The 24,282-nt window shown below is 39.8% G+C and overlaps 2 protein-coding genes across 2 annotated transcripts; both read left to right on the plus strand.

Moving 5' to 3' along the window:
- Positions 1 to 79: 79 nt before the first annotated feature.
- Positions 80 to 8,456, plus strand: LOC110052100 (tolloid-like protein 2). The gene is made up of 6 exons (XM_089274322.1): positions 80 to 797; positions 1,989 to 2,042; positions 2,436 to 2,792; positions 3,500 to 3,925; positions 4,730 to 5,131; positions 6,099 to 8,456. The coding sequence occupies exons 1-6, from the start codon at positions 767 to 769 to the stop codon at positions 6,419 to 6,421; spliced, it is 1,593 nt and encodes a 530-aa protein (XP_089130448.1). The 5' UTR covers positions 80 to 766; the 3' UTR covers positions 6,422 to 8,456.
- Positions 8,457 to 11,080: 2,624 nt separating this feature from the next.
- On the plus strand, positions 11,081 to 23,537 carry LOC110052101 (tolloid-like protein 1). Its single transcript, XM_089274311.1, has 6 exons — positions 11,081 to 11,191; positions 15,834 to 15,884; positions 16,850 to 17,224; positions 18,490 to 18,915; positions 19,459 to 19,863; positions 21,022 to 23,537. Exons 1-6 carry the CDS (start codon positions 11,095 to 11,097, stop codon positions 21,429 to 21,431), a joined length of 1,764 nt encoding a protein of 587 aa, XP_089130437.1. The 5' UTR covers positions 11,081 to 11,094; the 3' UTR covers positions 21,432 to 23,537.
- The last annotated feature ends 745 nt before the right edge of the window (positions 23,538 to 24,282 follow it).

The raw sequence follows: 24,282 nt of genomic DNA on the forward strand, positions 1-24,282 counted from the left end.
TTCTGTTGGAATTGTAGTGAACTTGAACTGAGCGGGAGAGGCGACTACATCTATCTCTCCCGTTCTCATTCAAAACATGCTCGCTTCTCGTAGTCCATCAAGGCCTGGACACGATGAAGTCAACTCACTCTAGGCCTTATACCTAAATTTTCTGAATATTTTATTTTTTTCTTAATTTAATATCTCGAAATCTAAATCTTCCAAAAAATATCCGGACATTTATGGAAAGAGCTAACTCTGTCTACAGTGACGTAAATAAGAACAGTGGATCCCTCCGCCTTACAACAATGAAACGATCACTTGCTTTAAATAGTACGTACGTTTCATTCCGATACAAACTCTTTTAGTTACGCTGTTTGGCAGAGCCATACAGCGTCACTCACGCAATGAGCTTGGAACAAGCCATATTTGTGTCAGTTATGAAACTCACGTGTTGCTCGTGTGACAAACACCCTTTCCCGATGTTTTTCGAAACAAGTTCAGTTTAGCTTGAAGTAAACTGCTGCCTTTGTTTTTCAACGGATGTTTTATTTCATTACTGGAGAACTCGGAATTTGAAATTTGCCTACAAAGTTTAGCAAATGTTTTTTGATGGGTTTTGCGTTCGATTACAGACATCAATGGTATAAATTCCATTCGTTTCGTGACGCCGGGATATCTCCCCTAAATTTTTCGTTCACAAGCCTGGCACATGCTTGTGCAGTTTGCTGATAAAGTGTCCGACAACTTCCGCTTTACGTATTGACTTCGTTTTAGCAAATACACCATGGCTCTTGTAGCAAGCTTGAACGTCTTGGGTAAGTTGACTTTATTCTTCTATCTTTTACATTCAAGGCCTAGCAGCAAGGTTTATTTACATAAGCTTGTAGGTTTTTCTTTTGTGCCGACGGGTCGCGACCTCCATTAGTCTGGCAGTTGGAAGCAACTCGAGTAGATGTGTAAATAATTTTCATGGCACTGGTTACCTAAACAATCACTGATCGAAATGACTGAAAAATTATTTCAATTGGCATAAATCTCGTTAATTTTGGTGCCAAGTTATTATGAATATCATTGCAAGCCGACAATATTGTCGATGTTGGCTACATTTTGTACAAGTTACGTCAAGTAATTCTATTAAAGCTTATAATAAGATCTTTCTTTGTAAACTTTGCCAGCCTATTGTAGCAAATGAAAACTGTGAAGAAACTACAGTTATTAATTGCATAGTTTCTACACAAATTTCATTTGCTAATCTTACCTTTTTTTGTAACTAGTTATGAAGATTTCATCATCTTTTCGTGTATATTGCTGCGATGAATAAATTGTTTCGTTTGCAAGCACATGCAAGTACCGCAGAAACATCAGTGACGTCATCTATTTGTACACCGTTTTTATTGAAAGAGATCTCTCTTATATGTTCTTTTAAGTCTTGGTCATGCAAAGTTATGGAAAGGTAAACTTGTGTGCTCAAATTTTTAAGCTGAAAATTGTTACAGAAAGCTCAAAATAATAATAAAAAAAATAGTAGATTTTATGAGGAGAGACGAAAGACGTTATGCGGCAGGGTATCCGATTCCATAGTCACTCATTTCCAAATAAAATACAACGTTCTGGCCAAAAGATAAAATATTTTATACCATGCCATAGAAAATACAGCCAATTAGAATACAGGAAAGCCGCTGTATATTGGACGGTATTGATACATCCAACCTTCTCATCATGCGCCGCGCGTATGTCGCACTGACTGGGTTGTCCACTGTATATTCTATGGCATTGTATAAAATAGTTATGCAGCGCTCTCTGGTATACCATGGAATATGTCACTTGTCACTTGTATTTTCTTGGAATACGCACTCGCCTAACGGCTCGTTTATATACTGAGAAAATACAAGTGACTCGTGGGATATTCCATAGTATACCACTTGAAAGTGTTGCATAACTAGTATATGATAGTATTTATTGATCAACTGGCAATATAAATTTATGAATTCTTTTTTTAATTACAGGTGCAATTATAGTAGTTTCCTTTGCAGCAAAAACTACCTTTGCCCGGGGCAGTAGTAAGTGAATATTTTGTTACAGCTTTAACGTGATCTGTACCGTGATGGAGGTTACTTTTCGTGAAGTGTAAATTTTAGTAATGGAACCAAGTCTTTTGGACAACCATTCTACCATTCACTCTTTTTCCTATGTATTTTGTACGTGTATGTCAGGACATTCCCGCTTTTCTTAATAAGATTCGATGCTAGGAGCCTATAACCTGCACATTTGTTTCATTATAAATTTGAACATTCGATATTTTAACCTGTGATCAGATTCAGTTAAAGGGAACAAAAATCTCACGTATTTTACCCAGGAAATGTTGGCAATTATATGAAAAGGGTACAATTCTTTAAACAAGAGTAAGAATAATGATTTGTTTTCATAAATTCCCATTTGTCTCTTGCTTTCAGATTGTGGCCATTCTGACCTCACTGCTTCACTGGAGAACACCATAATCAAAAGTCCAGACTATCCATCGGATTATGGAGATAACTTGAACTGTTCATGGACAATAAAAGTGTCATTTTTGAGCTATATAGTGAAGGTGTTATTCAATGACTTCTTGTTGGAAGAGGGGTACCCATGTGATGATGTGCTTACGTTTTATGATGGTATGAATGAGACGTCAAGCCTTCTTGGATCATATTGTGGTACAATCCATCCAGAAGTTATTTATTCCACTGGCCAATACCTGTATATCAAATTTGGCACAGACAACATGGTTAATTACAAAGGGTTCAGCTTAAGTTTGACAGCTGTTAAAAAAGGTACAGTTTTGCAATGTTTTATTCATTGTAATGTGTACAGAGAGCTAGTAAGCGTATCTATCGTCATAGAACTGCTTAGCGCGCAGAGAACTAGATATTCTAACTCTCTGCACGTATTGCAGGCCTTATATGCTAAATACTCTTCCTGTCTGCACGCTCTGCAGGCCTATGATGCTATAAACTCTCGCTTTTTGCACGCTTTGCAGGCCTGTGACACTAGCCAATCTAGCCCTGTGTACACATTGCAGGCCTATGATGACAGCTACTCTGACTAGCTCTCTTCGTGCATTGTGGGCCCATAATGCTAAATACTTTAGCTCTCTACACGATTTAGCTAGGTATAGATGGGAATGCGTGGAGAGAACTAAAATATCTAACTTCATGGACTCGCATTGTATGCAGAGAGTACACTGCATGTGTACTATGTACGGATGCCGACACGGGGTAATATTGTAGAAATGATGACATTTTTGTTCTAAGTAATCAGGGTATTTAGTTCAGCAAAGGGCTACAACGAAAATGAGTCCATGATGGGAGTTACACCAGTTGAATGATAGAACATCAGGTACTCAGATCTCTTACTTTGTTCTTTGGTGCTCATGACAAATTAAACAAAATATAGGTTAATTACAGCATATGTTAGAACACAGTATTGATCATCACTCTGTTCGATATCAAGGTGGTTATGTTACTTTCATTCCTTGCAGAGGAAGCATTTGGAATATGTCGTCTGTCACGATCAAATGGGGGTGACGAGATCAATAGGCTCGGTGGCTTTTCTGGAACATTCTTCACCCCTGACTACCCTGTTCCTTACCCAAATGACGCCAGGTGCAATTGGATCATCTCTGTACCTTCTGGCAAAAGAGTGAAGCTGAAATTTGAAGACTTTGATTTTGACCCAGTTTCTTCCAGTTGCAAAAAACGCACCAACGAGAAAGACTATGTGCAGATTGGCAGTGGCCAGGTCCCAGGAAAAAACGCGCTTGCTCTTTACTGTGGATACGCCGCGGCCAGTGCTTTGGACTTTTATTCCACTGGGAGGCACATGTGGGTGAAGTTTTATTCCATCTCGTCAAATCGTTCTGAAAGCTCAAAAGGTTTTAAAGCTCATTTTGAAGCTGTGGATCTTTGTAAGTATTGTTTTTCTTCATATTCAATCAATCAATCAATCAATCAATCAATCAATCAATCAATCAATCAATCAATCAATCAGTCAATCAATCAATTTATTAAAGTCACTGCGTGGGATTGAGGTTGCCCTCAGTATCCGAGTCAGGGGCTCATGTATAAAACGCATGACTAAAACAAAAGAGATAACATTAAATAAGTAATAACAAAGTAATAAAAAAGATACATACATGGAATTGTTAACAATTATCAAGCCATCCAACCACCCAACAAACTTGATAATAATTATTTACTTATAAATATAAAGACATCTAACCTAAAATTGTGACAAAAATATAGAAACTTACAATGTTCAATTTATGTGAAACGGTATACCAAATATCACAAACAAGTTGTTTGAATTTGGCCTAAATACCCTCTTCTTTGGTGTGATTGTTGTTACAGGCAAAACTTCCTAAGACACTTACAAGTTTCAACAATTGTATTTTGAGTATTTATCATGCATGCTACGAAATAGCGTTCCCATTTTCCCATACAATGTTGACAAATAAGCGGCACTGCGAGGTGAATTTCTTCTTGCTAGAGAAATAACTTTTTTTTCTGAACATTATGAGTGGGTAAAACAAAGTAAGTCTCCCAGGAATTGTGTCCAAGACTGTAGATATTACTACTCAAATATCATGCTACATTTCCTATACTATTTTCTGTAGAAGAAATCGGGGTACTTATGAGAGCTTTAGTAATTGATGGGCTTAACTTGCCAGGAACTAATCTGGTGAATTTGTAACATTTTTATTTCTCCATAGCTCCCTCTTCCAAGGAGATGTGTTTTCCAGGTAACGTCTACAATAACAAGCTGACTTTAAGTGGCTCTTTTGGATCTCTACGAAGTCCACAGGATTACAACTGGTACCGCTCAGGTTTGAGTTGTGATTGGCTCATCACTGTGCCAGAAGGGAAGATTGTGAAACTCAAATTCGATAAACTTGATTTGAAGCCAAGCTCTGGATCCCAGTGCACAGCAGATTATGTGGAGGTTCTAGATGGCAAGCCCAATACTGGTGAGAGTAAAGGAAAATTTTGTGGTGATGGGAAACCGGAGGACATTCGCTCCGGTGATCGCTACATGTGGGTGCGTTTTAGAACAGATCCCCAGAATTCAGATTACGAGGGATTTAAGGCCACTTACACAGCAGCGGATAAATCCAGTAAGTTGAAAACTTTCGAGTTAATCATTGTATGAAATGTTTCTACAGTTATTTAGTAGTCTTTTCATTAACAAGGCCCTTTTGACGCGACACCTTCAATCCGGTCTATTCATTAATTGGCCAGGTATAATTGAATTAAAATGGTGTTCATTACACTCCAGGGAACATGAACGTCGACATTAAACTCGCCTGTTCTCTTTTCACGACTGAATGCAATGCAAACAGCTTTATTAAAACTGGATTGAACAAAAAACCCCTGGTTTGTTTAATCAGCCAGTCATTCGTACGGCCGTAAACCTTTTAGAGGATTTTCCCCTTAATGTTGGTTGAGCATGGTGTAGTAGAAAGGCAGGGTTTTGCCCATGAGAGTAAAAGAAGGGGCGAGGCTTAGGAGTGGGATGTGTCGGGAGAGGGGACGGTAGATTAAAGGCTGGTGAAGGGAAGAAGACTAGTAATTTGTAAAATGTATTTTCGCTTGGCAAAAAGTCAACTCTTGCCAAGAAGGGATGGCCTTGTGTATCCTAAAACAAAATACACCTGGACACCTACGTATGTAAAGAGGCCTTCCAAGTGGGTAGCCGTGTCGCCATGCCATGCCCTTTCATGTACCGATGCCGCCTAACCAGCAGAAGCAAATGTCACTGTCGTTTTTCTGCATGAAGTCATATGTCGCTGTCGCTACAACGTTGATTTTTTTATAGCTTATTCATTGGAAAAACACACAAGTTCAGCCGTCATTTACAGATTTTACAGTAGAATACAATTTCTAAGTAAGCAAAAAGGGGGCCACGTTTCCGTCAAAAACGGTATATAAATTGTTAAAGGGTTGCGCCTCCCGACTTGGGGTGAAGCTTCACCATATAAAACGCTTTTGGTACCCCCTCCTCTGTCCCACCGATGAGCTTAGAGTATCTACGTATGAGGCAAGTTTCATGCTCACCTAGTTGTTTGTTATGATTGTTTTCAGGATCATGGACTGTGATCGTTACTGCCATTGTTGCCATTGTGGTATGTTTTATTGCACTTGCTCTCTGTGTCGTGGTGATCATAAAGCGAACGAAAACGCCCAGTAGAGCACTGTCGACCACCACAGCTTTGGCTTCTCGTACCACACAACTAGGAGTGATACAACACCCCCCTCCCCATCCTACTCAACAAGCAGCAGCAAATCCCTACCCATCACTCCCGGCACCACCATACACATTACCATCAGAACCACCACCACCCTACCCTGGAGAGGAAACAGCTCCGCCCTACTCACCTCCAGGGCAATCACGGCTACGTACATAGAGCACTAATAATGAACTTTTGAGGTTCGTAAACTGCATGTAGCATGTTTTCGGTCTAATGATGTATGAACATTCGAAATTCTGCCAGATTATACAGGGGTTCTTTGGGAAACCTTCGTATGCTGTAGAGAATTTCATGTGAGGGCGTGTAAATTACCACGACGTTTACCTGAAACATGCACCAAATCGAGGAACATTTATCAACACGGATATAAGTTTAAAATAAACTTTAATTTTAGTTTTATTTTATGCCTATTATATTCTCGATGTTGTGAATGCATTTTCTAAATTTATTTACCTATTATTATATGGCAAGGTAGTCTTGAGATAAATCCGGCGTTTTGATTGGTTCTTTGGTGGTCGGGATTCTGCCAGACGGACCATTTCCATGGAAACGACCATAAAGCCGTATATTTTCTGTTTTCGAAAGCCAACAAATTCGAAGCAAGCATTGCCCGATTGCCATATAATAAACTACTTACTAAGCTAGCTTGCTGGAGCCGTACTGGAGAATATAGGTTGAGTTGCTTTTGTACGGACCTGGCCGGGCTCGGTGTGTATTACCGCGACCTAGAGCCAATATTTCCCAGAAAGGTCCTCGCGCTCGGTTAGTTAGAGGTTACTGCATGTTAACTCAATAATTAAGTCGTGAAAGCTGGTACGGGCTATCAAGGTCTATTTAGCTTCTAGTGGCGGAAATCAAGCATATATGTATTATACGACTACAAATACAGATAAATTATAGAAGGATGAAATCATTTCTTTTTAATATAAAAGCAATCGAGTATTTTAAAAGTAATTTATTAATATATTTTGTTTCAGTCGCCGTGATTTCAATTATAAGCGACCTTTCAATTAATTTCAATCATAAACTTCATTTCTTCAATATATGCGTAGTTAATTTGGGTTTGCTAAGTATAGAATCGAAGTGTAATGGTGCCGTGAAACCTCATCTGAAGCAAATCTCACACCCAAGGTTCTTAGTTATCAGACTGACGTTATCACTTGCATGGTTTTGCCCCCCTGGAGGGGGATACCCTTATAAAAAGGTCGGGGATGCTCGTCGTCTCCTTTGGGGGTATAAATCAACGATTCTGGCCTCACTTGGGGTGTTCATGACAACACAAAACTAGTTTTATCTGTCAAAGTATCTTTCAGGGTGCACCGGAAAAAAAAAAAAAAATGATAGAAACCGCTCTTATTTCTGTTTTAGGCTCGATTTCCGCCGGTCTCTGGAGTCTAGTCTACTAGCGCGGGATCCTTTTTGGAACAGTGGCCTGTAATCGAGCCTATCTATTCCGTTGTGGTATCTTTTAGGGGTCAAATAATACTCGAATCACGCCCAGATCGGTCTCCTATAGGGGTTTAAGCATCAAGCATCCCCGACCTTTTCATATGGGAATCTCTTCCCCCCCCCCCCCCCCCCAGCCCCCAAGACATGTTACATGCTACCTCTGTAAATCTGAAGCGTGTTTGAATACTTCTTTTTAAAGGGTGCGAAATAGAAATAAATGCTGTATCATTTTTTGACAACTATTTTATTTCAGTAACTCCCCTTTCTTGTCAGGATACAAGCGTTTAAGGGTTTTTAGTGATGTTGCTAACGGGAGCACTAAACAAAGCTGGATGAAAGTGGTTTGATAGTTCAGTCTTGAGAAATCGTAGAGTTATTGAGTGAACGAGTCGAAATTTAATTGTTAAACAGTTTCCGCTGTAAAGTCAATGATGATCCCGCTATCTCGAAAAGGGAAACGAAAAATATAGGTTCGAGATGTTGGGGGTTTGAAAAAGCCAAAAGAAACTGACTGACAAAGTATCACCGAGGGTACACGAGTGGGTTCGATTACCGGCCGCTGTTCGAGAAAGGAGCCCGCGCTCAGCTCCCCCGATCGAAAGAAAATAAGTTGAGCTCGAGATAGCGGGGAGTTTGAGATAACGGAATTCGAGCCGAGCGTAACCTGTATCCATGACCACATGATCGCAAATTAGAGATAGAGAGGTTGTCCTGCTGTAGGCAATAAAGTATAAAGAAAGCATTGCATTTTATGTCGTTTTTCTATCATACCTATCTCGTGCATCATATTCTCCTCCATGTCGAGCGTCCCTCCTAAAATCATAGCATTGCTCGAAATTATGCTCGTGCCCTAACATTATGCTCAAAGATGCCGGGTGAATTTTGCGAAAAAGAGACAAAATAAGGGCTAACATATTATTTAATGTCCTTCTTTTAAATGACAACAATGTCTTTGAAATAAGAATGCTCTAATACGGGGCAACAAGAGCTAAATGACAGCAGTCTCTTCTAGGCTTTGGTAGATTGTGCTCGAAAAAAAAGCTTATTATGCTTTTAGCAGTGCTCATATTTTTTAGAAATTATGCCAAAATTATGCTACTTTCTGAAAATTATGCTCTCTGTCACCGAAGTTATGCTACTTGGATTTTAAGGAAAATAAAGATCGCCAGGAGCTTAACTCTATCAATTTTGACTTTAATGAACATTCAGACAGTCCACCTTCCAGTCTTACAGTCTTACACCCATTGCAAAACAGTTTTCCACCTCGAAGACACAAATTTTCCTCTGGAAATTCTTCGATTCGATCACGAAGACTCATGTTCTTTGGATCTGAGTTACCTCTTTCCTTGTACTTTCCAGTATTACTTTTAGGAACACGTTCTCTAGAGATTGAAGCTCTCGGTACGGCACTGGGAGTGCTGGAAGTGCTGGGAGTGGAATCAGTGGATGTACTCGAGGACGACGCCATCTTTGATCTAAGGCCTGAGGGGCCGAGCCGCCGAGCCATAAGCGTGGTGGCCTGAGGAGAGTCTCAGCCTCTCAGATATGTACGGGGTGACCTAGCTAGAGTCTTCCAGACCTCGATATTTTCCAATAACAATACAGAAGTAAAGTACAAACTGAATTATTCTAGAACTATGATGGGTTTTTTTTTGTTTTCAAGGCATAAAAGCTCGGATTATGCTAGCAGTGCTAAACTGAAATAAAAGCTTTAAATTATGCTCGTTTTTCTAAATTATGCTAAAAATTATGCTAGCACAATCTACCAAAGCCTAGTCTCTTCGGTTCGGTTCATGATTAGTGAGAACTGCCTGGGGAGCCAGGCATAATGTAAGGTAGCCAGGCCCCCAACAAAACCAAATAAGTGCATAAAGCAGCCACAAAGCCCACATTTGGCATTTTTTAAACATATTATTTTGTTGTTTTTATTAGCAGGATAATTTTATCAACTTTTATGCTCCTAAACATGACTATTATGCCGGCATTATGCTCGAAGCTCGCACCATAGTATTATGCTCGAAATTATGCCGGCATAATTTATAGTCATTTCAATGGGCGCTTGCTTTCTCTACCCATTTGCAACGTCGTCGGATCGCCGATGCATGGGCGTGGTTCCTAAAAGGTGTTAGAACCTGGCCTCTTAGAGGAACGTTTTTTCAGCAAAAAGATTGTTCCCGGAAAACATAAGTTTTCCATCTAAGGAAAGTAAAATCCTTTCTGTTGTTTTGTCAACAAACGATCGAGGAGTTTAAATTACGTTTTCAAGACAGGGCTTAACTGAACTGAACGTGAAAGGTCGAGTACCGCAGAGAGCAAGAATTAATAGGCAAAGAAATAGCCAAGAGGATCGAGAAAGGAGGCGAAAACAGTACTGAACAAAGCCGTGAGGTAGAGCGAGTCAGGGCTAGGGAAAGGAGACGAAATAATACCGAACAATGCCGTGAAGCAGAGCGAGGGTGGGCTCGATCAAGGAGGAGCTAGCGAGGAACGAAGCGAATCGGAACTTGCCAGGATATGCGAGCAACGCCGAGAAGTGGAGCGAGCCTGGAATAGAGAATGGTGGCGAAAGGATTATAGGTCAGTTCAGTCCCTACAACTTTTGATGGGAGTCTCTGCCTGGAAGATTCAACCTGAAGAGATAAATTGTCATATTGTGGTAAGTGACTCTTTGTACGTTAAATGTGTTGGAGAAACTTTCGCCGCATTTTCGAATTTTATAAAAGTTATTCGAAAGTTATCAAGTTGCTTCGGCGAGATAAGCTTATCTTCCAGAGGAGTTGTAAAGTCTTCCTGAATTGAATCCACGTTGTGAGACATTTTACAAACTTCACTGTTTTGATTTCGCTAATCTCTGAGCAATAACACTTTAGTTACTTTGTCGAAGTCAGTGTTAAGGTCCACATCAGGTGCTGCCTGGAACTCGACCTTTTCAAATAAAGTATGTATGCTTATGTAAGTTATTTTCAACTTCTTGTAAACAAATATTTTTCTGTCGGTTTTGGCCGATCACATCTAAAAACAATAAAACTGTCTTTTTCAAATCCTGCCCGGCGAATTTTGAAGTTTTCTTTGTGATCATAGGGACGGCCCCTTCGTGGATAATTAGTATTTTATGGGAGCTTCGGTTTTAGGCTAAAATAGTATCACATCACATCCGTCTTAGCCGTCAGGGCAAAAGAGGTAGAATGGGAAGTCGCTTTTCATCTTGATGATTTCTGATCTTTCAAGTCACTAACTTCATTGTCTATATTTACAGTGATAAAGGTGATTTCGTTGCTTCCTAGAGCGTTGCGTAACTCCCGCGAGAATGGTCTGGGATTCTCTCCCCAGACTACCCATGTTTTTAAACCTATTTTGCATTGGAACGCCTAGAACAGAACATGCTAATGAGCACAGCTGAACTTGTTCCGCTTGGTTGTGGTTTTCGTCGATTTACCAATTTTATAATGGCACGTACAGCAGGCTTGAACATCTTAGGTAAGTTGATTGACTCTTTGGCAAGATTTCCGTATAACCCCATACATTTATTATGCATACAGTTCTTTGTTTAACTAAACGATGCAGTGTGACTTGTTTGCCAGCTGCAATCATTTCAGCTAATAGATTCGGTCGCGAATTGAAACACCGTCCAAACTTTGCATTGTCTGACTAATAATTTTCACAGCACTTGTAAACAAGTGAAAGGCAATGAAAAATTGCCTAAAAAAGTCATTTCAGTGGGTATTAGTACGGTCTAATACTCGTGCTATGTTTATCTCAACCATAACAAGTCTTTCATGTAGTTTTGTATCTGTGTAAACGAACTCGCAGACAGATCGTCGTAGAAATGACGGCTAAAATTTGCATACCTCTGAATAAGCTGAAGTTATGAGGAAAATGTTCTTTCTTGTAAGCTAAACTTATGAAAAACTTTAAAGTGTGTGGTAACTTTACAGTTAGAACGTGATATCGTGTTATTTCAGTGTTGTTTCGTTTCTTGCGTGCATGTACATAATCTTTACCTGTAGCAAAAATATCGATGACGTCAGGTGTTTAATCGTATCATCGAGTTATTATTGTGATACATTGCGGACGTTTGGAGAGCAGAAAAGAAGCGTAAGAGTTTCTTGAGGTGCAGGGGAAAGCAAAGTTTTGAGTGCTCTCCAAAGCTTTCAAGTGAAACATAACTCGATGATGTACAACTAAAAGCATCAATCAATGTTTTATTAACAATGTAACCTGGCAGGCTAAAATTCTGTTAAAATACTAACAGCAAAGTACAACAACTGTGGCACCAGTTCTGTTTTATAATTTCTATTGCTTTGTGTGTTTGCCTCTGCTCTAAAAGTACTACCACAAAGAAGGAAATAAAACTATATGGCATAATCTCAACCAAAAGCAGGATGGAGCTTTAATAAGGCCTTCAGTCTTTGAAGACAGCTAGCAAAATTACATACATATATGTACAGGTTTTTCTGTCCTGTGTACATGGCAGAAACTCTTGGGTTGACAGTTGTCATTGAGACTGAGCAGCTATCCTCTCGTCTTGGGAAAGAACTGAAGAAAAGAATTCAAGTAGACCTGAAATTTCCTGGTCTCTATAGATTGCTCTTTCAGTTTGATTTTGGGGCATTACCTTCTGGGATCAAAGACTTCAAAATGGACAATTGGCCCACGACTTAAGACTTCAATTCTTTTCTCAAGCTACTCAGTAGTAGCTTACTATTGGAACATGAGAAGGTTTCATATAAATTCTCTGTTGGCCCAAGTTTTCAAAGCTTGCCTTCTTGCAGTGCAACTAACGCCCGAAATGTTTTTTCCTTTAATGAAATCTACCAGTTTTCCCTATTACTTCAGTGAAAAAATTATCTTGATTGATAAAATCCCCACAATTCTACAGGCATTTAAAGTTGTAATTTCTTGCTCCACAACCGAGCATAGTGGGATCTGAGTTGGGCTTCTTGTGACGTCATCAAAGGACATGGCTCAAAACATGCAAGAGATGTTTGACTGGGTTTCAAGTGCTGTGAAAACATATTTGGGGTATTTATGCTTTATATGTTATCAAAAATGGACAAGACTTTTAAGTGAAAGAACTGTATTATCTAGCAATACAATTGGGAGTCTAGCTACAATTAGCACAGCTACAATATATTGGATTTCAAAGTGCAGGTTGCCAGTCGAGCCTACCACACTGCAAGTCATGATCGACAATTCACAACCGCAGAAAAATTTGTCTTTTCGCTTTGTTATTGCCAACCGACTGTATGTATGCAAAGTCAATTAGTGTGTACTGATAAACATTGATTGGGAGTTTCACAAATTTGCACTTTTCCTACAAGTAATTAAAAATCCTTTGACAAAATCTTGACAAAAGTACATTTCAAGATGCCCGTAACAGGATTGAAGTTAGCTCCAAACTTGACGTGATAATGTGTTTGCGGCAATTTTGGACTGAGTGTTTGTGGTGCAAGCCTTGATTTGAGAACTTCAAGATTAGCAAGAGTTGCTTTAATCTTTCTTCTAACATCTGTAGTAGGCGAATCTTTGCTGATGTCATTGTTTACATTTTTCCTAATTAACATACGACTTTGCGCATAGAAGGCATCATGCTAGACACGATTTTACTAGAAAAACTTAAAGAGCTTGTAAAACTTAGTAAGTAGTGAAATTTCTGGCTCTTTGGGTGTAATATTTGAGGAGAAATTGGGTTTCAAAAACATCAAAATTTCTGTGTGGCAAAAGCGCTAATGAGCTCATACATTCTTTATAAAATTTTGAGCTTTTAAACCCTCGTCACACAAAAAGTATTTAACACATTGCACTCAAATTCCTTGGGACAGCTAATCGTGCTGTGCCCTTTCAATATTCAGTATTAATCTCTTTGTAGCTCCATCAGAAACTGTATCACTTATGGTAATGAGGCAAATATTGTAAACAAAGATTCTCCTATAGGGAGTTGATCACTTTGAAATTACACACTGAGATCTGATGTCTTTGTGACATCAAGTATGAAACAAAGCATCTTGAAAAAAATTTCTGTCTTGAAAACTTTGAGAATTTCTTTAGCATTTGCAGCATCTTCACCTCTTCCTGTAGCAACATGTTCCAAATTACTAATAGCTACTGGTAAGTTTTTCTCCTAGGCAGGCAAGGCTCTATGTTTGCTTGCAAGCCATTGAGCCATCGAGTTGTGCTAGCTACCTCCACCAAAGTGAGCTGTATTATCTTGTATGATATCACCCACATCTCTCAACTCCCTTCTTTCCTTTGGTGAATAATGATAAAATTTAAACACTTGGTAAATGGTGTCCTGAAATTTCTGCAAATATGGCACAGTCTTGACAGCATCAGCTACGTACTGCAAGTTCCAAATTGTGGGTCTATATACAATGAATGGTAACAATGCTGTGTTCAACCATCTCAGATATACTCTTTGCAACTCCTGTTTTTCAGTCCATCATTACTGATGCTCCATCAAAATTGCAACCAAGAAGTTTTTGCTTCAAGTCAGGTTGGCCCGAGTCATGTTTTTCACGAGGACCCTGGGTGATTGCATCAGTTACTCCTTGGGCATCTCCCTTGTTAAGTGGAGCAAGGTCTACAAATTTAGTCACAGGTTTCCCTTCTTTTCAAAAAATTAATGTGGCATAAACACAGTTTTTTGTTCTGCACTGGCATCACTTAATCCATCTGCCAGTATGGATATAAATTGACTTTTTTGGACACTGGCTTTGTTCTTTTCTGTTTCTAACTTAAGGTAGCTATGATGCCTTACAGCCCTTCCCATTCCTGTACATATTCCCAACATCTACCCTGTTTTCCCAGACCCGTAAATTGCAGAGTGCACAAAATCTAGCAAAAGCAGGTTCTTCCTGTGCGACAAAGTAAGCTGTATTTAATGATAAAAACTCTTAATTGGTCCTTGTTTTTTTAGAAAGTTTCTCCATTGCATGTTATAACATAACTAAAGCAAAGCGCGCGCTCTGATTGGTTAATTTAGCGTCTACTATTTGCCCATGGGTGTATGCTGCTGACGTGTGTGCCAATGTTTACAAAGCAAATCTTTTGACAGACATTGTTTCCAAAGTAATGGCCGACGTCCTTCTCCCAGAAATGCGAAACTGTCTTCGCAGTTGTGTGAAGATGAAACTTTATTGAGTTACTGGTGTGTAGTTGGTTGTCATGAATGAATTTTCGCGTGCTTGTTTTCTCTTGTCATGTAAGACTACACAAACATTTTTTTGTGATGTAGCTCAATAAAAGGACTTCTGTTGTTCCAATGTCTCAATGTTATGTTATAAAACAAATGGTAAACGCCATAGCGTGCACTATTGAGTTATGGATGCACTTGGGAGGTTTGCTAAGCACTCAAGAAGCTAGAGTCGCACGAGGCGATCGCCTCGTGCGACTCTTACGCTTCTTTCGTGCTTAGCAACCTCCCGCGTGCATCTATAACTCAATAGTACACGCTATGGCATTTACCATTTGTTAAATTCAGAGACTTCTGAATGGGTACAGCTTTGTAATCAGGACAATAATTGAAAGGCCGCAGGCCTTTCATTATGCCTGTGGCCTTTCATTAATAATTAATTGAAAGGCCATGAGCCTTTCATTATGCCCGTGGCCTTTCGTTGATATTGTCCTTTTCCCAGGCTTTTTCACATGCAATAATGTTTTTTGCTTATATTGTGAGATTCCAAAGTGTGTTTCCAAAACTTTCCATCTTGGCCACAGCCTTTGAAAAGACCACTTGATATATCAGCTTTTTGTGTAAGTACAGTAAATGCAGTACATACAATCATGCTTGTCGCTGTGTTTAACTCAGGGAAATAGCCCTTCAATCTAGGAGGGTTGTCAGAATGAAACTGTCTCTTTCTCTTCCCATATTCTAATTTTGAACTCAGTTATTCAGTCTTGACCGTTTGTTTGATTCACTTCGCTCCTTTGGCTCTTTACTTGTCCACTGGACCACCAAACTTTCATTTTCACTTGTGCGAGAACGAAATTAACTTGCCCTGGGCAATTGGACCTGGGTTTTTTTCCTGCCCTGGACCTGTAAGTTAAGCTACAGAAACACAGGTTATCACCAGAAGTACTGAATCATTTACTGAATGGATGCATAATTCTTGGATTACAGGTCTAGTGCTGGCTTCCTGGATAGCAAGAACTTCATTTGCACAGAGCTTTAGTAAGTAGTTTTTAGATGATCTATCTTCTGTGAAGAGTAAATTTTAATTTATTCTTCATAAAAGATAATTATTTAAAAATAGTTAGCTGTTGAGATGGGATATGCATATTAATATATGGTCACCGTGTTAAAATGTGTAGGCTGCAGTTATTGCAGTAATTGTAAGTTAGAGGTTTTGGTGTTAATAAAAATAGATTTGGCATTAATTTAATATGGACATGACTTCCCTCGAGGTAAATTCCTTGGCGAACTATGCCTATCGCAATTATTCAAAAGAAGAAGGCTTTCTTTAATTTGGTGGGGAGGAGAATCTTAGGAGGTACATTCCTGTGGTTTGCATTTTTCTTCCAGACAATTCCAGACAATTCTTGTTCTGCTATCCTTTGAACACCATCCTTACTTGTAAGTCCTGATTTTTCCTTACCCATAGGTTAAGATTCCATGCAAGGACTGTGTATTAGGCCAGTAGGAAACAGTGTCTAGAAAGTGGTGGATCTTGGAAACTTTTGATCCGATCTCATCTCAGCATATCAGAGGCTTTTGAAATGTGTCACATTTCTGGGTGTTTCTAGACTACAAGTAGTCCCTCTTTTGCTTAGTCTGTTGTGCATGATGCAAAAGAAAACTGCAAGAAATGGCCGTGCAAAATCCTAAGCTCATTTTTTTCTCACAATTCACTTACGGCCACGAAAGACTAAGTGAAAGAGGGACTACTTGTAGTCTAGGGTATTTCTTGCATCTCACAGTATAAAATTGTTTATTGCTACTGCCGGTCTTGGATTTTCAAACAAGGATCTTGTCTTCTCTGTTAGTGTCAGATTTTTATCATTTGTCAGCCTTTGTTATTAATTTAACCCTGTAATCATGTAGTAGGGTTAAACCCCAGGCTGAAACCAGTGATAAAATTGGCCACAATTATATATACAGATAGTGTTTATTAATACCTAGCTTTCTCTTACTTTTAGATTGTGGATTTTTTGGAGGCACAGTTCTAGCTTCTGGACTCTACAACACAACTATTACAAGTCCCAACTATCCAACAGATTATGGCAATAACCTGGAATGTTGGTTATTAATTATAGTAGACGATAGCCTATTATTTCGTGGCTATATAGTGAAACTGACATTCAATGACTTCCAGTTGGAAAGTTCATGTGTTGGTGATGTGCTAAAATTTTATGATGGTACGAGTGCTGTCTCAAGCTTTCTTGGATCATACTGTGGTACAACCCATCCAGAAGTTATTTATTCCACTGGCCCATACCTGTATGTCAAGTTCCACACAGACAGCTTTGCCACCAGCAAAGGCTTTAGCTTCAGTTTTTCAGCTGTTGAAGAAGGTACATTTACAGTTTATTCACTACAACTGTTTAATTTCTTAAAACCTTGTGAATGTGTCTGTCAGTCTCTAATACTGACACCAAAACACCAAAAGCCTACTAGGTGTTCATATTACAGTGGTGTTGAACGAAGAGAGCGTGTAGTAAAATCTCTCAAATTGTGGCAAGCACAAGAAAACTGAAGCTCCCATGTCAATTCATGGTTGGTTTCCCTGATCTGAACAGAAGACACATTTCTCCTCCTCTTCCTCCTTCTTCTTTGTTTTTTTCTTTGTTTTTTTTCCTTTTGGAGATGGGGGGTGGGGGTGGGGGGTGGGGGGGATGCATGGTTGTGGGGCTGTGGAATTTGACTTGATGCACTCATTTCTCTTAATCTGCCTCGTTTATATCATACATTTTCATGCACTTGAGTCTTGGGTCCATCTTTGCAAGGATTCCATGGCAACCTCTTTTTCTTAATATCTAAATTATAATAGTGACTCAATAGTCAATGGTGTCATGGATGCTAAAGCTACGGCTTTAACATTGGCCTCTGCATACTAGCTGATACAGTGCTTTCATTAAGATCTGGCCCCAGCCGAACTTCCAGTGGGTATTCTGTTGTAAAATTCTAGCTATAATGTTGGCAGTTTTCAAAAATAAGCCCTCTAGCATTGCATTTAAGGCTCCATTAAGAAACAGCTGAGGGTGTGATTTATGAGTTTATTATGAGCCCCTTATCAGTGTCTTTTGCATTACAAGGTAACAATTATCATACTGTACTGATGTAATGCAGAATTCTTATGCAATACTCTTTTTCTTACACTATTTCTCATATCTTCAACCAGGTACCTTCAGCTGCTAATTTCAGAAATTAACTATTAAAAACAATCAATCTGACTTTGCAGTCAGCCAGTGCAACAGCTGCATATTTTAGAAGTGGTCAGTGACATAATTATGGTATTTAAAATACCTGATATATAATTTAAACATAGAGGCTAGCATTTTAAAGCTCTTACTAACCGAGCATGAGGGCACTTGTCATGAGCCACTGACTTGGAAGAATGGGCAACCTGACTCCTTATTTCATGGCTTTAAATAATACTAAAAACTATCACTTCTACTATGAGCCTGGGACTGCAAATCAAAAGAGTCAACAATAGGCTCAAACTTTGACTCAATACTAGTTTTATGATTTAATTAACCAGCTTGACATTTTGAATTAACACTGCACGCTAACTCTTTACTGTATCAGTGGCAAATGATTTTGTTTTCATTTGTTTCAGAGGAAGCGTCTGGGATATGTCATCGATCAGATGGGAGTAGTAAGGTCCACTGGCTCAGAGGGTCTTCTGGTACATTCTTTACCCCTGACTACCCTGTTCCTTACCCAGATGATGCCACTTGCATTTGGATCATCTCTGTACCTGCCAGAAAAAGAGTGAAACTGAAATTTGAAGACTTTGATTTTGGAACAGTTTTTTCCAGTTGTAAACAACTAACAAGCGAGATAGACTATGTGCAGATTCACGATGGACAGGGTTCAGAGAGTAAAGAACTCGCTATTTATTGTGGACATAATATCTTCACTCCTTCTGATGTTTACTCCACCGGAGGGTATATGTGGGTGAAGTTTTATTCCAACTCCCAGAACAATATGAGTTGGCAAGGGGGCAAAGGCTTCAAAGCCCATTTTGAAGCTGTAGAACTTCGTAAGTACTATTGATGAGATTATGGCTCTGTCAGTTCTAGCCTGCCCATGCGCCCCCAACTTCCTGGGCGTTTGACAGGCATTTCAAAATGCATGTCAAATGCCCATCAAATGCCCTGGGGGGCAGGGGTGGGTTTGGAATTGACAGAGCCATATTTTCGGCAGATGAGACTCTGTCAGTGATTTGTTTATTCCAAGGGCAAGACAATGGCAGAAAGAAACACCAAAGAATTGGTAGTTTTCTATTGATTTGTTGCACCTGTGTTGCATTACGTTTGTGTGACATATTCAAGATTGTGTGACCAATTTGCATTTTCCTTTCCATTATTATGTTGAGTGTGACAGATGCATAATTAGCCCAATGGGTAGTTTAACTTAGGAATTAATGAACTGGTTGGTGTACTGTGATCGTCCGGGTGAGGTCAGTTCTGAAATTCACTGTTGTTGGTGACTGATATTCTTCCACAACCTGAGTGCAAGTCATCTTTAGAGTCAATAGTTTTTGTCTGAACTGAACTTGTATAATTTGTACTTTTCTCCATAGCTCCCTCTTCTAAGGAGATGTGTTTCACTGGAAACATCTACAATAACAACCTGACTTTAAGTGGCTCATACGGAACTCTACAAAGTCCACAGGACCCCAGGTATTACCCCCCAGGTTCGAGCTGTGATTGGCTCATCACTGTACCAGAAGGAAAGATTGTGAAACTCAGGTTTGACAGATTTGAACTGAAGCCAAGCTTTGGATCCAGTTGTACAGCAGATTATGTGGAGATTCTAGATGGGAAGTCCAGTTATAGTAATAGTAAAGGAAAATTCTGTGGTTACACAAAACCAGAGGACATTCGCTCTAGTGGCCGCTACATGTGGGTGCGTTTTAGAGCAGATCATTTGACTTATTCAATTTACAAAGGATTTAAGGCCACGTTCACGGCAGAGGATAAACCCAGTAAGTTGAATTAGTTGATTATTATCTGTGATTTTTCGATATTCATATTCCAAGAGGTCTTTTGATCTAAAAGGTCCTTTTATAATCACACCTTCAATTTTCAGCAATAGTTATTCAGAAGAGAGGTGAACGATGTCGCCAATCGACCAAGAAGTGCAACGGAGCAATCCTGGTTGATTATACCATAGTTAATAATGGGGAATGGTTATGAAGCCCGGCAAACGTCAAAGGAGCAAACAAAGATGACAATATTCATGTTGGAAGGTCCACGACCGTGTACAATCTTTGGTTTTGCGCTCATACACTATGCATGAATTATGTAACCAAAACGTTTCTACTTATTAATTCCTCAGTCAAACAAACAATCAAGCAAACAACTGAACAAAAAGAGAGATCTGTGATTCCAGATCTAATATTTCCAGAGAGAGAGCACAGTCACTCAGAAATAGGGGCTCATTGTATGCACTGTTGAACTAAAATTCCAGGTAGATCACTGAGCCATTTAATAGGTGGAAATAATAGATTCTTTTTGGAGATTTTTGAAGCAAGGACAACGCTTGAAGTTGAGATTTTCTTCAAAAGCATTTCGTTAAAATGAGTATTCAATTTCCCATAGTTGGTCCAAGCTTTGGGCAAAAATATGGTTTCCTACAGGCCAAAGTCTGGTTTCATGAAACAAAGAACTTTGTCAAGCTTCATAAACACTCCCTCTTTTAAACTATGATTATGACTCCGTTTGATCTTGCCTGTTCATGTTTTATTATATTATTAAAAACGTACCGTGTTGTCTCAAAGCTGGTTAATGAGACTCAGAATGTTTCTCACGTAAAGCAAAACCGCTAATATCTTAACCATATTTTTATATGACTCAGAAAATTACTACATCGCCTCGTAACTGTCTGAGACCAATCCAATTTATCGTACATTTTTACTTTGCACTGCACTGCACTGCAATACAATCATTTACGTAATGGATAGTGGTCGGTAATAGCATAAAAGCTGGAGCATTTGAGGATTTACAGTTGTGATATTTTAAAGGCTCGTGCAGTTTCGAGAAAATTTGGAAAATATCACTGGCAGGGTGAATCCTTAATCGCAGTCGCAGTCGCACGATTACCTGTACTAATTTAGTTCGATCTATGCTCATTTCTACTTTAGCTTCTTGGGCATTGATAATAGGCGTTGCTGTCGGTGTGGTGGTCTTTATTGGGCTTGTATGCTGTTCCGTGTGTGTTGCAAAGAGCAAGAAGACGCCCAGTAGAGCAGCTGGTGTTGGAATGCCAATGACTGGCACGACTTCAGCATCCCATACCACACAATCAGGAGTGATTCAACATCCCCCTTCCAATCCTATTCAACAACCAGCAGCAAATCCCTACCCACCCCCTCCAGTGGGTTATGTTCCAGCTCCAACTAACCCATCTTCTCCGCCGCCAGCATACCCATATCCATCAGAACCTCCACCACCCTACCCTGGAAAAGAAACAGTTCCGCAGTATCCGCCTCCAGGGCAACCGTATCCTTGGTTGCAGAGTGCGTCAGCATCAGCACCGCCTCAGAGTCCGTGAGCTGACACTTGTTTTTACCCGATGGCGCAGGCGGGCACTCGAAAATCGGTCTGTGCTAATAGAACGGACTAACAGTGCCAGGCCTCTCTCCTGCGCAGATGCTCAAAGGTTTTTTTCTTAGGTTAAGAGAATCCACTGAGCGATTTGAGTGCGGGTGCGGGGCTATTTGAAGGGCTACGGCGGAAAGCGCGTTAGCTTCGAAGCTCATCGATCGCTCCATTCTACTTTGCGCCTGCACTCACCTCGCACTGCGGATTTCTATAACGAACGTTCGAACCTCTGCGGAGGTGCGGAGGAGAGAGCTGCCAGGTAACGTTGGGAAACCTTTGTATGTCTAACAGATTTTGATGTGAGGGCATGTAAAAATCTCGCATTGTAGCGACGACATACAACGGAACCAATAGAAGAACATTATAGATACAGATACTGTACGGTGACACAATTATGCAGATACTGTGCATGAATTAATTTAGACAATTTAGATAGCTTTTTCATCATCGGAAGTCGATCAGGTGTAACAAAAATATCGTTGCAAACGAATTTGTTGAGAAAGTGCTTTGTACAGAGTGCAGCCCGACCTAAATTAATGGGCTATTGTAAACTATTGCACCTTTAATAATATTTACTTTATTTACTTCCTGTTGACCACTCATAGCCGACTAGTTATGATATGTAAATTATGCCGTATAAATGTATGTCATGATAGACGATAGAGAACTTAAGCATCAGGGAGCCTAAGCAAGGTCGACGACGGCGACGCTTACGACAACGCCTAGTAAATAATGAATTTCTATTTTACCAGCGAAATTTGCAATTGTCTAGATCTGTGTATTACGCCAATGGCTTCAAAAACGTGCTCAGGCTAACTATGCAATGACAGTGTTCAATTCCAAATAGAAATACGAAAAATTAGCCGTCGTCGTTGCCGTTCCTCAGACGACGCAGAACTTGGTCAGTTCGCGTTCTTGTCTTGCAGAGGACGGCAAAGAAATGTACAAAGATTAAAAACGTACATGCACAGCCATTGTTTTGCTCATTAAACCTTTTGTTTGGTGGCATTCTCGTTGCCGTCGTCGTCGTGGTTTGCTTAAGCGACGACGCCTGGTAAAAAATGAATTTATATTTTACCTTCGGATTTCGCAATTGTCTAGATCTGTTCATGGCGTTTATTGGTCTCAGAATTTGCTCCAGTTAAATATGTAACGTCAGCTTTCGTGGGTACAACATTTGTTATTTAAAAATGCTTAATGCAGCATAGCAATACGTAACACAATCAAAATATATCGATAAAACAGAAACCAAACAGAGACCGAGACCAACGACGCCATTGTGGAGAGGTTAATTTGGTACTTTGGAACGAGCATTAGTGGCCGTTGCACTAGCGACGCAAGCACAAGCGCAAGCGCAAACGCAAGCAATAGGGATTACCCAAGTGAAAATGAAATTCAACGTAAACACAAGCACAAGCAAAATCATCCGAACCTTTCAAACTGTTTAGGCGCGAGGTCAGTAATGGCTAAACATAACCAAGTGTGGTAAATATTTTTGTGCTTGTGTCATACCGGAGCGGTATTTCGTTTTCACTTGTTGCAGCGCAAACGAAAGGATGAGCGCAAGCACAAGGAAAAGAAAAAAAAATTGATCCTTGTGCTTGCGCTCGTAATTGACGTTTTGACGGGGAAATAAAAATTACTGTGTTTGCGCTTGTGCTCGCGTCGTTAGAGAAAACCAGGCTTAAAAGCACAAATTTGGCTGTAATTTCCTTAAGCGGATACAGTTTTGCAAATGCCCGAATAATCCAATTAGGCCTATAATTTGTGCATTAAAAATTACTTTTTTGGTCCTCAAATGTGTCCGAATTAGTGAGATTACCTTTCCTTTGTTACGTCTAGACATTAATAGCCTGTTCCCCAGACTATAAGTTAAAGGACATAAATGTATGTTTGTGGCGTATTAAAACGATCATAAACAGCATAACTTGACTCATTTGGGTCAATCATTTAGTTATTAGTTATGGATATCTGGGACGTTTGACAGCTAATCTATTGGATGATATTGCGTTTTTGACGTTTTTGACACATTAATAAAGTTATTGATGTTGTTGTTGTTGATGGTTAATAGCGAGGAACGAAGCGAAGCGGAACTTGCAAGGAATAGTACTGCATACCCATCACCACATCGCGGCAGACTAAGTTATGGGAGGAGTCCGCGACTACTGTGACAGGTAAAGTATGCAGCGAGAAATGAGGGTAGCACCGTCAACCGGCACCAGGGGTGGAGGGTGGGGCGACAGAACCTTCCTCCACCGGAACGGCGGAAAAATGACAATGATCACTGAAGGCAAAACCGGTAATTTAAACGAAGAGACCGCAAAGCATCATGCCCGCCCTGGGGCATAAAAGCATGGTGGAAATTGAGGGATTAAATCAACCTCCGCGATGCGTTTATTACGTATGCAGTGAGAATAGAAGTAACTATAAGCCGGCGAGCAACGCCGAGAAGTGGAGCGAGCCAGGAGTAGAGAATGGTGGCGAAATAGTGGCGAAATGATCCGGCGGAGGAAGGTGCACGGGACTGCCGTTTGCATTGAGGGTGTGTTTCAACCACCAAGCAGTTCAGTCCTTACAACGTTTGCTGGAAGTTTCTGCCTGGAAGATTCAGCCTGCCTATTGAAGTGAATTACCAAATTGTGGTAACTGACTCTTTGTACGATGTAGAAACTTTCGTTGTGTTTCATCAAGAGAAAACCCTAGTTTCATTAATATTTATTAAGTCTTCTAGAACTGAATCCACGCTATGAGACATTTTATAAATTTCTTTGTTTTAATTTCCTAATCTCTGAGCAATAACA

The sequence above is a fragment of the Orbicella faveolata genome, unplaced genomic scaffold (assembly GCF_042242905.1).
Source record: "Orbicella faveolata isolate gen_17 unplaced genomic scaffold, um_ofav_v1 contig_35, whole genome shotgun sequence".
Classification (NCBI taxonomy): domain Eukaryota; kingdom Metazoa; phylum Cnidaria; class Anthozoa; order Scleractinia; family Merulinidae; genus Orbicella; species Orbicella faveolata.

What these genes read in the sequence shown, in the direction of transcription:
- LOC110052100 (XM_089274322.1), top strand. Translation starts at nt 767, where the DNA reads ATGGCTCTTGTAGCAAGCTTGAACGTCTTGG. An exon ending in AGCAAGCTTGAACGTCTTGG is followed by an intron (nt 798 to 1,988) that starts GTAAGTTGACTT and finishes TTTTAATTACAG; the next exon opens with GTGCAATTATAGTAGTTTCC. An exon ending in TTTTGAAGCTGTGGATCTTT is followed by an intron (nt 3,926 to 4,729) that starts GTAAGTATTGTT and finishes ATTTCTCCATAG; the next exon opens with CTCCCTCTTCCAAGGAGATG.
- LOC110052101 (XM_089274311.1), top strand. Translation starts at nt 11,095, where the DNA reads ATGCTAATGAGCACAGCTGAACTTGTTCCGCTTGGTTGTGGTTTTCGT. An exon ending in AGCAGGCTTGAACATCTTAG is followed by an intron (nt 11,192 to 15,833) that starts GTAAGTTGATTG and finishes CTTGGATTACAG; the next exon opens with GTCTAGTGCTGGCTTCCTGG. An exon ending in TTTTTCAGCTGTTGAAGAAG is followed by an intron (nt 17,225 to 18,489) that starts GTACATTTACAG and finishes CATTTGTTTCAG; the next exon opens with AGGAAGCGTCTGGGATATGT.